This window comes from Hippichthys cyanospilos, chromosome 13, assembly GCF_059441005.1.
Source record: "Hippichthys cyanospilos isolate Australia breed blue-spotted pipefish chromosome 13, RoL_Hcya_1.0, whole genome shotgun sequence".
In the NCBI taxonomy this organism is placed as follows: domain Eukaryota; kingdom Metazoa; phylum Chordata; class Actinopteri; order Syngnathiformes; family Syngnathidae; genus Hippichthys; species Hippichthys cyanospilos.
The window spans coordinates 10,556,407-10,568,410 of record NC_142381.1 but is presented as its reverse complement, the minus strand read 5'-3'; the positions used below and the strand labels follow the sequence as shown (position 1 = coordinate 10,568,410).

Below are 12,004 nucleotides of genomic sequence, written 5' to 3'. Positions count from 1 at the left end.
TTCTCAACGTTTACGCAAAGTGCCACCGAACAAATACTTTGCTTATCCAAGCATCACCATCATGAATGTGACATTTTAAATAAATTAAGACTGTGCTGCTAGTAAAGTTTTTTTTAAAGGTTTCAATTTTAGTGAACTTTAGAGTACATGAAAAGAACAACCAAAACAAAGGTATTTAAATACATGTTTTAAAACGTTCCTTAAGTTATATTCATGTTAAAAACAACTGAACTGTACTTGGGCAGAGATTCTTTTGCTGCCCTGCTGATCACCTTGATAATTCAGCAACATAATCATGATCATTAACACCGAAATACATTTTTTTCTAAATTCATGACCCAATACACAAAAACACCAGCTTCTTGCAGGATATCATTTTATTATGCAATACAGAATATGACTCGCTCTTTTGTACTCTTCACTTTACCAAGGCTACAAATTGGAAGCAAAAGTGACAGCAGCTTACAACACTAAGACGGCAAATCAAAGAGTATAGCTGAAAAAAAAAGACAAGTGGCACTGTCAAGTGCAGAGCTACTGGTAGTGTCAACAGTTAGTTCTTCATTTGCCAAAAAACAAAGCCGAGTACAGCAGCATGTGTGCAATGACAGTTGTGATATTTATTATAGATGATCCATGAGGTTAGTGCCACGCTGTTGTCTGAGGGAGCTACAGGCGCGCCGTGTGTATGCATGTGTGTGTGAGAGCGAGAGAGATAGAGGGCAATTTTATGGATTGTTCTGATTCTATCTCTTCTTCTGCTCTTCCATTATGCGGCCGAGTTTCAAGTAAATTCCTGACTGCTGTTGTTTTATGCATTTCATCATAACCGCAAACAGCTTCAGGACAAATGCTTGCCTTGGACAAGATACAAAATATATACTTGAAGGGAAGGGAGCTGGGGAAAATAATGCGGCAGCGAAGAGGGTACAGTCAAGTCTCTCGTTATCGTGACATTTGATTGTGGAGGATTACAAGTTGGGCATGACGCTCTTATCAGTTTGTTCTCATCTAGTAATAGAAGATGAACCGCATCTGATAACGCAAAAAAGGTCAAAGCCGGGAATACAAAATGGCGTGAATTTTTAATGTTGAACACTTTCCATGTCATTTAATAAGAATGAAGTGGAATGAAGCAATCATTTACCAAGTTGTAGGTTGGTTCTTTATAAAGTACTTAAATGTAGTCGGCTAACCATACTCTGGCATAATCCAGCCCGAAACAACCAGATTTTAATGCAAGTACGCCGACCTTAATTTTAAGTCGCTTTATTGCAATCAAATATTTTATGAGGAATAGTTTTTTTTACATTTTTACAGCCCAGGTACTTGATTATATAAGGTTCTAAAAAAAGACTAGTACTAAATGGATAAAATACTAAAGTAATCAATTCTTTAGGTCATTAAGTACCAAGGTAATCTATTACCTTAGGTAATATTAATAAACAAGTGCTTACTTTAGGTAATTAAGTACTAAAGTAATTGATTAAATTAAGTACTAAAGTGCTTGATTATTTTAGGTGTTTAAGCAATAAATCACCCTTTTTAGGTTACCAATGTAATCCAGTACTTAATAAAGTAGATGATTACTTTATCTAACCGAGTATTAGATTACATAAGGTACCAAACTGCTGAAGTATTTGATTGTTTTGCTAAAGTATTAAACAAAATTACTTTAGGTAACTAATCAACTACTTGTTAAACGAACAAAAGTAATTGTTTACATTTTTAGACCCTCCTTTAGCCAAACATGAGAAAATTCTTGGGAAGAAATATAAATAAGTACCTGGGGGATTTAAAAATATATCTCTTAGTGACTGAATGAGGTTATTACCTTCAATTCCATGCAAAGTTCATTCCAAAATTTCCCCTCTTAACTTTCTATGGAAAATGACCAGAAATTTGACACCAATTTGCAACCCTTATTAGCAGGTATGCTAATGTATTATATATGTTCATAATAACACATTCACTGCCATGGGTTTTTACGTCTATAGCCGTGAATGGCAGTTAACGGGAATAAGAAATAGATGAACTCGTTCTGTTTGCGGGCATTCAGGGGACGAGCGGTCCCAACCTCAGCTCGACGTGATGCGTCAGCCAAATCGCCTCGACGGTCGCGTCGGCGCCCTCCTCGCTGGGCCTGACGGGAGCCGCCAGGTTCCGGAAGTCGTGTCGGATCTTGAAGGAAACGGTGACGTCCGCGTCATCCTCTTTGCGTGGGATCACTTTGATGAAGAAACCAATCTTGTTGGATTTCCTGAAGGCGACGACGCTGGGGAGGAGGGCCAGAAGAGGTGAAGAGTTGAGCCGCGGTTGGAATTCTCCATTAAGTGCGTGAGTGAGCTACTTACTCCGGGTCATCCTGAAAGTCCTGCGGTTCAGCCAATTCATCATACTCCGCCGCGGCATCCTTCCCTGCCAACACCAACTCCTTACGGGGCACGATGACCTTCAAGACAAACACCAGGCAAACGCTCAATCCTCGCCTCTTGCATGAGCTCACCCGGGAGGCGTCGTCTTCATCCTTTCCCTCCACATTCCATTTTACTCCTGCTTGAAAGCCAAGTAAATTACATTTAGCTTCAGAGATGAAACGAAAAATGGATCTGGATAGAGGAAATATTTTCACTGAAAAGCAAGTACATTCGAACGTACTTGCAAAAATATTTGTGCGTATTTGAAGGCTACATGCTAAATATCAGCGGTGGCACTCTGCTGGCCTAAGATAACTTGACGTCATTATCATAATTATAATAAAAGTCCATTTCTTTTATTTATTTTTCTTAGTACATGAAATTATTGGATATTTTTATAACTACTTTGTTACGCCCTTTCCAGTGTTGTAGTTTTAGGTTAAGAGTTTTCATCCTATCAGAATTCAGCTAATTTGTGTAGCCAGGCTGTATGAAATCTACCAGAAGGCTTCAGGATCACTGTGCACAGTGAGTGAACGGGCACATAGTTAATAGATAGTTGCGATATCCGACAAAGAGTAACTGATATCACAAAAACATTTGATACATTTCTATTATGCCGATGACAGTTCAGTTCTAACAAAAGAATAATTTAAGTCCAAGATGAAACGCAAACAACTTACTCTGAAAGTCAAATTCATTAGTACTCAAATCAACAGACTGGCAAAATAACACCAAGCCCAAAACGGAGATTATAAACCCATACCTGAGAAATGTGACACAGATGAGCTAGCTAACCACCACTCCCACCATGATGCCCACATAGAATCTAACATCCATTGCCATTGAGGTGGACCCTGACAGGAGTCTGCAAAGTCCTAACATGATGACTGATGTTGCTGTGTCGCCTCCCAGCACAACCGTACAAAATGAACATTTCAGCCATCGAGTCATAAGCAAACTAGTAAGACTGCACGGGTCAGCAACATCATGTCACACCTAGAGGTGAGCCAAGTTGCCCCCTCTCCCACTTATTTTTGGAAGAGCTGGTCAATGTAAGCAGTCGGGCACAAGGCCCTCCAGGTGTTTGAATATCAAATGAAGCAGAAGGACAACTGCACACTCACTTTGGCCGCAATGCGTCCAGAAATGGGTCAAGCCCTTGTTTTGGCCAGGAGCTCTGACTTATCCGGTCAGAATCCGTGACTTCATCATTAAAAGAGGCCAAGACAAACAGGCTGTCGCGTTGGGGCCCGGAGCGGCCGCCGGCAACATGCGGCTCAGCGGACCGTCCCCGGATGGAATCACGACGTCGGTCATTGTGCCTGTGACAGCTGACAAATGGAGCTCAAACTGGATCTGACTCCCCTGTGAGATAAATACTGCTAGGTCCAGATGGCCAAGCGCTGACCACCTTGCTCTGAGCTGAAAGCAGTTTAAAAAAAAAAAAAAGTAGAGCTTTTCTTTTTTGGAAAATGGATGGATGGACATAGTGGATGTAAAACATCTATCCCACATCATCCACACTGATCCATTTGAGACACTACATATGAATTGAAAAACAAAAATACAAATAGGGCTGGGAAAAAGGCAGACAAAGTCATGTAAGACGACTAAGAAAAAAAAAATTCCATCTCGAAGCACCGCCGGAACCATGTTTGAGTCACCATTTTCTACACGGACCTATCTTGCAAACATACGCGATGCTGTAAAAAAAAAATCAGGATATAACAAGTTTAGATTAATTTCCAAAGAGAAAAAAAAGTGTCAAAAACAAAAAATATTTTTAAAAAAAAATTGAATTTCTACAATCTATAGTAACTTCGTTTTCGGTGTTCAAATTTCAACCAGTAAAAGACAGTCAAGCACAAAACGGGACCAGTCTGCTCATCAAAGAGAAGAAGACGAAGAAGAACAGGAAGTTATTGACCTCCTAGTAACTAACAGGCGTTAAAGCATTATCTGTAAGTCACTTTTAGGACACTCTAACATGTGTAATGTTTATGCAACATGTAAGCGTCAACTAAATAGTACTTAGCGATTCTCGACCTTAAATTTGAATCGCTAGCACGGTAATGCTAATTGTGAATGCTAACCAGTTGGCATAAACCAATTTTGTGGATGTCCAGATATTCATGTGTATTGAATAAATAGTGATATCCTGATGGTGCTGTTTTGTTTTGTTGTTGGTCCCTGACATTACATCGATTCCAATTTGAAAATTGCATCAACTACATTGCTAGGTTCATTTGAATTTGATGAAAGCCCTGAATTGTAACCTCCCCCGTGTTTTCCTTTGTGGACAGTTAAAAAGTTGTCACTATTCTCCTTGTACTGCCCTAAGGGACACATTTGTCATTTTCCTCAGCTCAACGAGCAATCATTGCTCCACTATTACAGAAAAGCGAGTGTATATTTTGCACGTCAATGCCAAAGAGACCAGGAAACTGCAGTTATATTCAATTTCGATGGAATCCCTGGTCCGTTAGCAGAAGACATAAACAAAGCACACAGCAGAGATGGGACATCCCTAAATACTACAAACGATTTCCAAGACATATGAATGTTTGGATTAGCTCGGCAAATACGATCCCAAGGCACCCATGAAAGCCAAATAACTACTTTTCTTTGCCGCAGTTTCTCACTTGGCCAGGTAGACCTCCACTGCTGTATTTTACAAAATCGCTGCTGATGTTGGCATGAGTAATTTGCTTCCGCCCCAGGATAAATGAGGCAAATTAACAAAAACATGCCCGCAAAGACATGACGGTTAATCACTGCTGGCTGTTGTATTTTCATGTGTTTTTTGTAATTAAGATTTTACCCTAAATCATGTATAATAAAGGAGAGCCCTTTTTTGCAGGAACTCAAAATATTCAACGTGAGAAGCCCTGCTGCGCTACCTCTGCAGTGCTGTTGATATCATCAGGATCTTCCTCCTCACAAGAAACCAGCGTGACGTGGGTGACATTTTCCACCGGGTTGGTCAGAGTCAGAAGCACTTGGCTCTCCTATAATGGATGAAAAAAAAAAAAACAACATTCAGGTCACATCATTGTTGCATGTAACAAACCGTGCCACCCAGCAAATATGTATAGAATAAATGAATGATGAACATAAGTGCAGCCCATTTAACTCAATCAATGCCAGACATATTTTTTTCTTTAGTTTACTTTATTCCTTAATTCCTTTTAGCACTAGCCATTTTCAGCTTTTGGCACCAGCCACTTTCAAACACTGATTTAGCCACTTAATAAGAAATTTGGAAAAGATATAAATAAGTAACTGGGATTGAATGTCTGGACTCTTAAAAAAAAACATAAATATATTTGGGATTGAATGAGTTAATAGCTACTCCTTTTCTAGCATCTAATTCGACGTACCTTCCCGTAGCGCAGATTTGGAATGGACATAATTCTCACTTCAGGGATATAACTCCTACAAGAGTAAAAACAAAACTATATTTACAGCTCAATAAAAAAAAAAAAAACATTGCGAAAGTCTTAAAAGAATGGCAAAGACATTTCATTTTATGGCCAAAAAAACAACAACAAACGGCAAGAGTATGCAATAAAAAAAAAAAATTAAAAACACCTCAAGGTAAACTGCAACTAAGAGCATTCCTCAAATACAGAAAAAAAATCACCTTAGCCAAGACAAATAACATTAGTGGTTATCTTGAATGTATATTCTTAACATGAATATATTCTTAACTCACACAGCCACCAGTTGAATTTTAAACTTGATAGAAGTGGGATTGAATTCGGGCTTGCTCAGGTTGTGCTCACATTTCTGAGGGGAAGAAAAAGGAACAAAAATATATCAGCATTAAAGTTAAATCAATTTAAATATGTCCTGAATTATTAAAGCAGCGTGTGGCTGACTGACCCTGCAGCGCAGCGAGCGCTTCATTAGGAGGTGTTTGTGCCGCGGGTGCAGCTGCGAGGCTCCTGCAGGCTGGAAGTCCGGCTGGAGGAGGCGCTGGCGCAACCGGGTCACTACCAAATGGAAACAACTCCAATGATAAATCTAATCAACCTGTAATAGCTATATATACAGTTCTTGTGAATAGGACTAGGAATAGATGAGTAGATGTATCAGGTATTAGTATAACGCTCTCTATTTGAAGTTTGTTTTGTTTTTTCCCCGTGAAGGATGCCAATACCAGCCACTGATGCATTTGTGTTCAATTAATGCGATTTCACTCTGAGTAAAGTAAGACAAAATCATTCTTATTTTATGCTTTTTTTATACACATTAAGTTGCCAGGATATTTTTCGTCTTTAAATTAGTCCATGTACACTAATTAAGAAGAATATTCAACTGATTAAATCCTTATCCTTACATAGGACTAAAGATGACTTTCCTTAATATTTTGCAGTGAACTATTTAGCAAGGATGACTGCTCCAAAACTTGCTTTAGAGCAAACGTTAAGCTTTTTGCCCCCGTCGGATGATATTTTATCTCTAACCTTTACTTGCAGAGAACCACCGGAATGCTTGCATGAATTCTTTCACACATGGCAGATTTCGACTTTTTCTAAGGATTTTCTATGGGACTGAGTTCAGGACTCTGCTGGCTAGTATTTTTTTCCCCCTTTCACAGCCATGTTCCTGAACTTTGGACGCAAGCGTATTGGCTTTAATTGCTATCTTCAGTGCTCTGACAGGAAAAAAAGTCTTCCACTAAAACCAGATGTCTTGTAGTGGAAAGAAATATTCTTTTTTTTCATGTCTTTAATTAAAGTAGGAGTAGAAGACTTAATCTTATCTTACTGTATGCAGGCAGTATTTTTTTAAAGCTCGTCAATGCATTATTTTAGGGAAAAAAAAAGTACAATTGGTATAAGAAAAAAAAACACATCACAAAAGTGTACAAACATTATCGAGTGGAAAAATGTACCCTCTGGCAAGCAGATGGGCCGTGTGTAGCAGTCTTCGGGCAGGGGCTCCACCTCATCCAGAGCCTGGGCAGGCTCAATGGTGATCTCTCGCTGGTCCTCCCCTTCTTTCAGACTGCAAAGTAACATGACCAGCTATTCATTATCCCATTAAGGAGCAAAATCAGATGTGTCGCCACATATCCCCAATGAAAAACTTAAATGAGAAGTTTACTTGTCAATGGTCGTGAATGAGTTAACACTAAGCTACAATTATCAGGCCTATGGTTCCTCTCAATACAGTAATTTAATCTTATTCAAATAGCCCAACCTGAAGAGAAATTCAATAGAAGGAATATTATCCGTTACATATACCTGTATTTTGATTTTTTTTTTTTAAAGTGTATCCTATGGCTCATTAGTCTTCATCTACTTAATGATTATGTACTAATGAGCTAGGATTTTTGAATAGACATCACACCCTGTCAAAATATTGTTTTATTGGCAGACTCTTATTAATTATCTTTCACCAGATGGGCTGCTTGAACACAACCCAAAGGGCTGCTCCTCACAACTGTCAATTTGTAAGCATGGAAGATATGATGTAATGGAGGGTGACAGACTGTTGTCAGCAAATCATATAGTGGCCTTTTCAAGTTACAATATTTATTTAAGTGCATGATGAAAAATGCAACTCACGAAAGACCGGCCAAAGTGGAAATGGGTACTCCTGGTCTCTGTCGCTGCAGCCGTGTACCAAGGCCGTACTTTTCCTACATGGGCGATGAAGAACAGGATCATACATTTGGTCCATTCAGTGCAATTGGGGCTTATTCTACAGCTACTTTTCTCCTTCTACTTTGGAAAACAGTGTCAAATTTAATGGACATCATGGGAGCGACTGTCAAGCAACTCAACGGGAAACTTTGGAAGCAAATCATTTATAAGGTGAGAAACCAAAATCTTTCTGCCAAGGATAACTGGAGAGAATTACAGATGAAAGTGTTTGTGGATGTTTTATATTAAGTTACATTTACATTATAGTTACATTTTTTTAAATCATTTTGTAACCTGAAAATGTACTATCTAAATCTACTTAATGTGTCATCCTATCTCCCCAGTTAACCTGTGCAAAAAGCCAACGTTTTACCACCGGGACATTCATGTGATCTGTGAGGTCAAACACTAACAAATAAGAGATACCAGGACTACAAACTAAACTGCAAATAGGCAAATACAACTCACCACCACATGAATAGTGTGTTGCTGGTAGGGGTCAAAAAACAAAATACGGGGGTGTATTAGCAAAGGAAAGGGGAGAGAATGCATGAAGAGATTGAGCAAACATTAGTTGACATGCAACAGCAACACACAGTGTAGCTTCTGAATTTGAAAACGGACATGTAGGATGTCACAGTACAAGAGTAAAGGCAATTGTAAATGATTATTACTTTTTAAAGGAATGATTTAGAAAATCCATGGATAGCAAAATAAAACTGACTTTTAGGAGTGTCCCCACATTCTGATGTAATGACTATCAGAAACATTCAAATCAGGACTGTCTACAACAAAAAAAAGCAAGATTGTTGTTACTAAATATGTTGTCACCTTCCTGAATTTTGAAACCCGCTCCTTAAGCCAAAAAAAAATTTGAAACATCTCATAACCTTGATCACTTCTGCTGTAATCAGTTATATCCAAGATCCCTCAACACTCCTCTTGAAATATTTTTTGTGTGCAAACAAAAAATTATTTGGGCCGCTAATTTAGGAAGGTGATCTTGTTTTTGGTTTTTTTTGGCCAAAGACTTGGTTTTTGTCCATCCTACAAGACTAAACAAAATATCTTTTGAACCATGCATGAAATTACTTTTTAACATTTATTCCATTAATATTTTCTCAGTGCATTATTCAATAGTTCCGTGACACTTCCAAAGGTTAAATATCCAAATGGTTTTATGTTTGTTAAGTGAGAACAGCGTACCGAGAAAGCCAGAGGCATGCCCTGACGTCTCCTGGCCAGTTTCTTCCTGTCTCGTTCCTGCTTCTCCCTATGAGCCAACTGCTGGTAATACTCCATCAGCTTGTTGATCTGAAGCAAAGACAAAATTTCCCATCGACTTTTTTTTTTTTTTTTAAGTTAGGCAAAAGACATGCGACTGGATGCCAAGAATACACTTTCGGTAAATACATCATGACATTCATTATACTTTTTTTGTAATTATATGGGATATTATTTTGTTTAAAGCCTTTGCAGTTGATGAAGATTTTATGATGCAACAATTACAATCAAGAATAGATTCATTCAATTAATGGCTTCTATGTATGAAAAAAAAAAAAAAAAAAAACAGGTCAGGCAATGTCCCGGAGCAGATTGTGCTCAGCCACAGAGGTTCCATTGTACAAAGAAACACTGTTCAGAAGATTGTGCCAGACACATCTTTTCGGTGCATCAAAACATGTGATCGACCAGAGGCAATGTAAATGACTGCAAAGGGGGAATGAAGGTAGCATACCCGCTGATTATGACAGTTCTCAGGTTCCTGCCACCCACCGCTAGCTGCACAGAAAAAAAAAGCAGAATTATAGAGGGACAATCTTTAAATATTTATATAGTCATACGTGTCCAAAATGGCATATCAGCACGCACCCACAGACTTGTCAGCCATTCCTACATCTCTGGAGGTCCAACGGCAGAATCCACAGGCCAAATAGTATGCCTTTTTCATCGTAGTCTTGGTGGGGTCATCAGGCAGAGGTGCCGGGATGTTGGTGGCCCGAGTCGACAAGGTGTGCATACAACATGGGCAGTCAAAACAGTTGGCACACCTGCAACAATAGTAGAGCAATGTATATAAAAAGACCACGTTAACTTTTAGATCATTAGATATTTACTTTGGAAAGTAGGGGTCAGGAAGTTGACGTTACCTGTTCTTTTTCAGTTTAGCTTCTGCAGATGGCATGTTTTCCAAGCAGCTTGGGCAATAATGCGAGTCCACCTGATCAGTGAGTTTTTTTTTTTTTTGTTTTGTTTTGTTTTGAGAGGGGTGGGGGCAAGAAATTAGTTTCAAGATGAAAACACTTGGTGGGATGAAAAATATTGTGTAATAGTTGTCAAAGACCTTGTTGCTCCAAGATGTTACACTAGCTTCTAGCTTGTTAAATAGACCACAATGGACGGCCTGATATACACTACATTAAAATAAGGTGTTTGAATTTCACCATAGAATTCGCATAGACATCAGGACGATGAAAGCAAAAGGTCATGATGAAAATCATGTTATGTTTAAGAAGCTAATTCGGCCCTTCTGGGTGTGGTGACCATAATTGGTGTCTAAAATAACAAGATCCGTTTACATTAAAATTAAACCAGGCTGAAGTCTAAAATAATCTAGATATTTATCGCAAAGATTATTAATATCAATCACTGACCATATCAACATTAAATAGTTAGCAACCACTAGTTAGATAGCTTCACATCGCCAATGGTGCAAAGCGCTAGGAACATAACCGGATGTTAAGATACACATAAACAGCCAATGGAATCAAAAGACTGCGGTGATGAATCGTGACGGACAGATGCGCAGCCAATCCATACACGAGAAAGATCCCCTAGACCCCTCCTTCCAGTCATCCTGGTTAGCAAAGCAGCTAACAACACAGAAGCCGCCGACAAAAAAAGAAGCTATAAGCTAGTGCGTCAAAACCAATGGAGAAAACACACAGCATACCTCGTGAGAGACACATTCTAGGGATCGTAGCTCACTGCAGTAGCGGCAGTAATACAGTTGTGATAAAGGAGCCCAGATCTTTTTCTCTCCACGAGCCAGATAGAGAACTCTCTCTGGCTGGAGAAGCGACGCCATCTCTGACAGACTTCCACCGCGACTGCGCCCGGCACAGCTGGTCAGCTCTTCTGGAAGCCGAATTCCTCCTCAACGTTGCCCTCTTGTGGTATTTTTTGGAACTGTATATAAACTACGTGTAAATAAAATTTAAAAAAAAAATGTTGCGTGAGAGAATGAATGGAAGAAGCCGACGTTAAAGTTTTTTGTGAGCTAACTAACCAGCCATGGAAAATATTTAAAAGACTTTTTCAGCTTCACAACGTTATACATAACATATGATGCACACTGCTGCACTACGACACTTCTTGATTTGTCTTCACATGTATTCACTGCATTATTTAAAACAATATACACGTAAAACATACTTTCTTTTTCCAGAAATGGTAGAATTACTGCTGTTATACAAGGTGTTCCTGAAGTCTTAGACAGATTTCAAGTCATCTTATCTACTGCACTTTGGATGGTGGTAAGATTGAACTGGTAGCATTTTTAAGCATTCTTTCTTTCTTTCTTTCTTTCTTTCTTTCTTTCTTTCTTTCTTTCTTTCTTTCTTTCTTTCTTTCTTTCTTTCTTTCTTTCTTTCTTTCTTTCTTTCTTTCTTTCTTTCTTTCTTTCTTTCTTTCTATTAGCTGCAGTAATGGGGTTTAACACCAGCTGGTGTACAATGACAGTAAAGATATTCTATTCTATTCTATTCTATTCTATTCTATTCTATTCTATTCTATTCTATTCTATTCTATTTGGCCCGAATAGACTATTAGCTTGATCAGTGCAATGTGACTAGCGACATACTGTATTTGAACATGGAATGTAAACTTGAGGTTATGGTTTCATTAATTGCGTTTTTATATCCTTAGGGG

At 38.7% G+C, this 12,004-nt stretch overlaps 1 protein-coding gene across 2 annotated transcripts; it reads right to left on the bottom strand.

Annotated features, from left to right (window-relative positions):
- Positions 1 to 359: 359 nt before the first annotated feature.
- dctn4 (dynactin 4) lies at positions 360 to 11,212 on the bottom strand. Of its 2 annotated transcripts, XM_088432089.1 has the most exons (14): positions 11,028 to 11,212; positions 10,225 to 10,295; positions 9,947 to 10,125; positions 9,813 to 9,856; positions 9,281 to 9,388; positions 8,543 to 8,563; positions 7,997 to 8,070; positions 7,321 to 7,433; positions 6,306 to 6,415; positions 6,136 to 6,209; positions 5,801 to 5,855; positions 5,321 to 5,428; positions 2,355 to 2,452; positions 360 to 2,275 (listed from the first exon to the last, which is right to left on the bottom strand). In XM_088432089.1, exons 1-14 carry the CDS (start codon positions 11,160 to 11,162, stop codon positions 2,056 to 2,058), a joined length of 1,410 nt encoding a protein of 469 aa, XP_088288215.1. In that variant the 5' UTR covers positions 11,163 to 11,212; the 3' UTR covers positions 360 to 2,055. The 2 variants fall into 2 exon arrangements, with proteins under 2 accessions (XP_088288215.1, XP_088288216.1); XM_088432090.1 differs by lacking the exon at positions 8,543 to 8,563 and having other exon boundaries at positions 11,028 to 11,211.
- Positions 11,213 to 12,004: the final 792 nt, after the last annotated feature.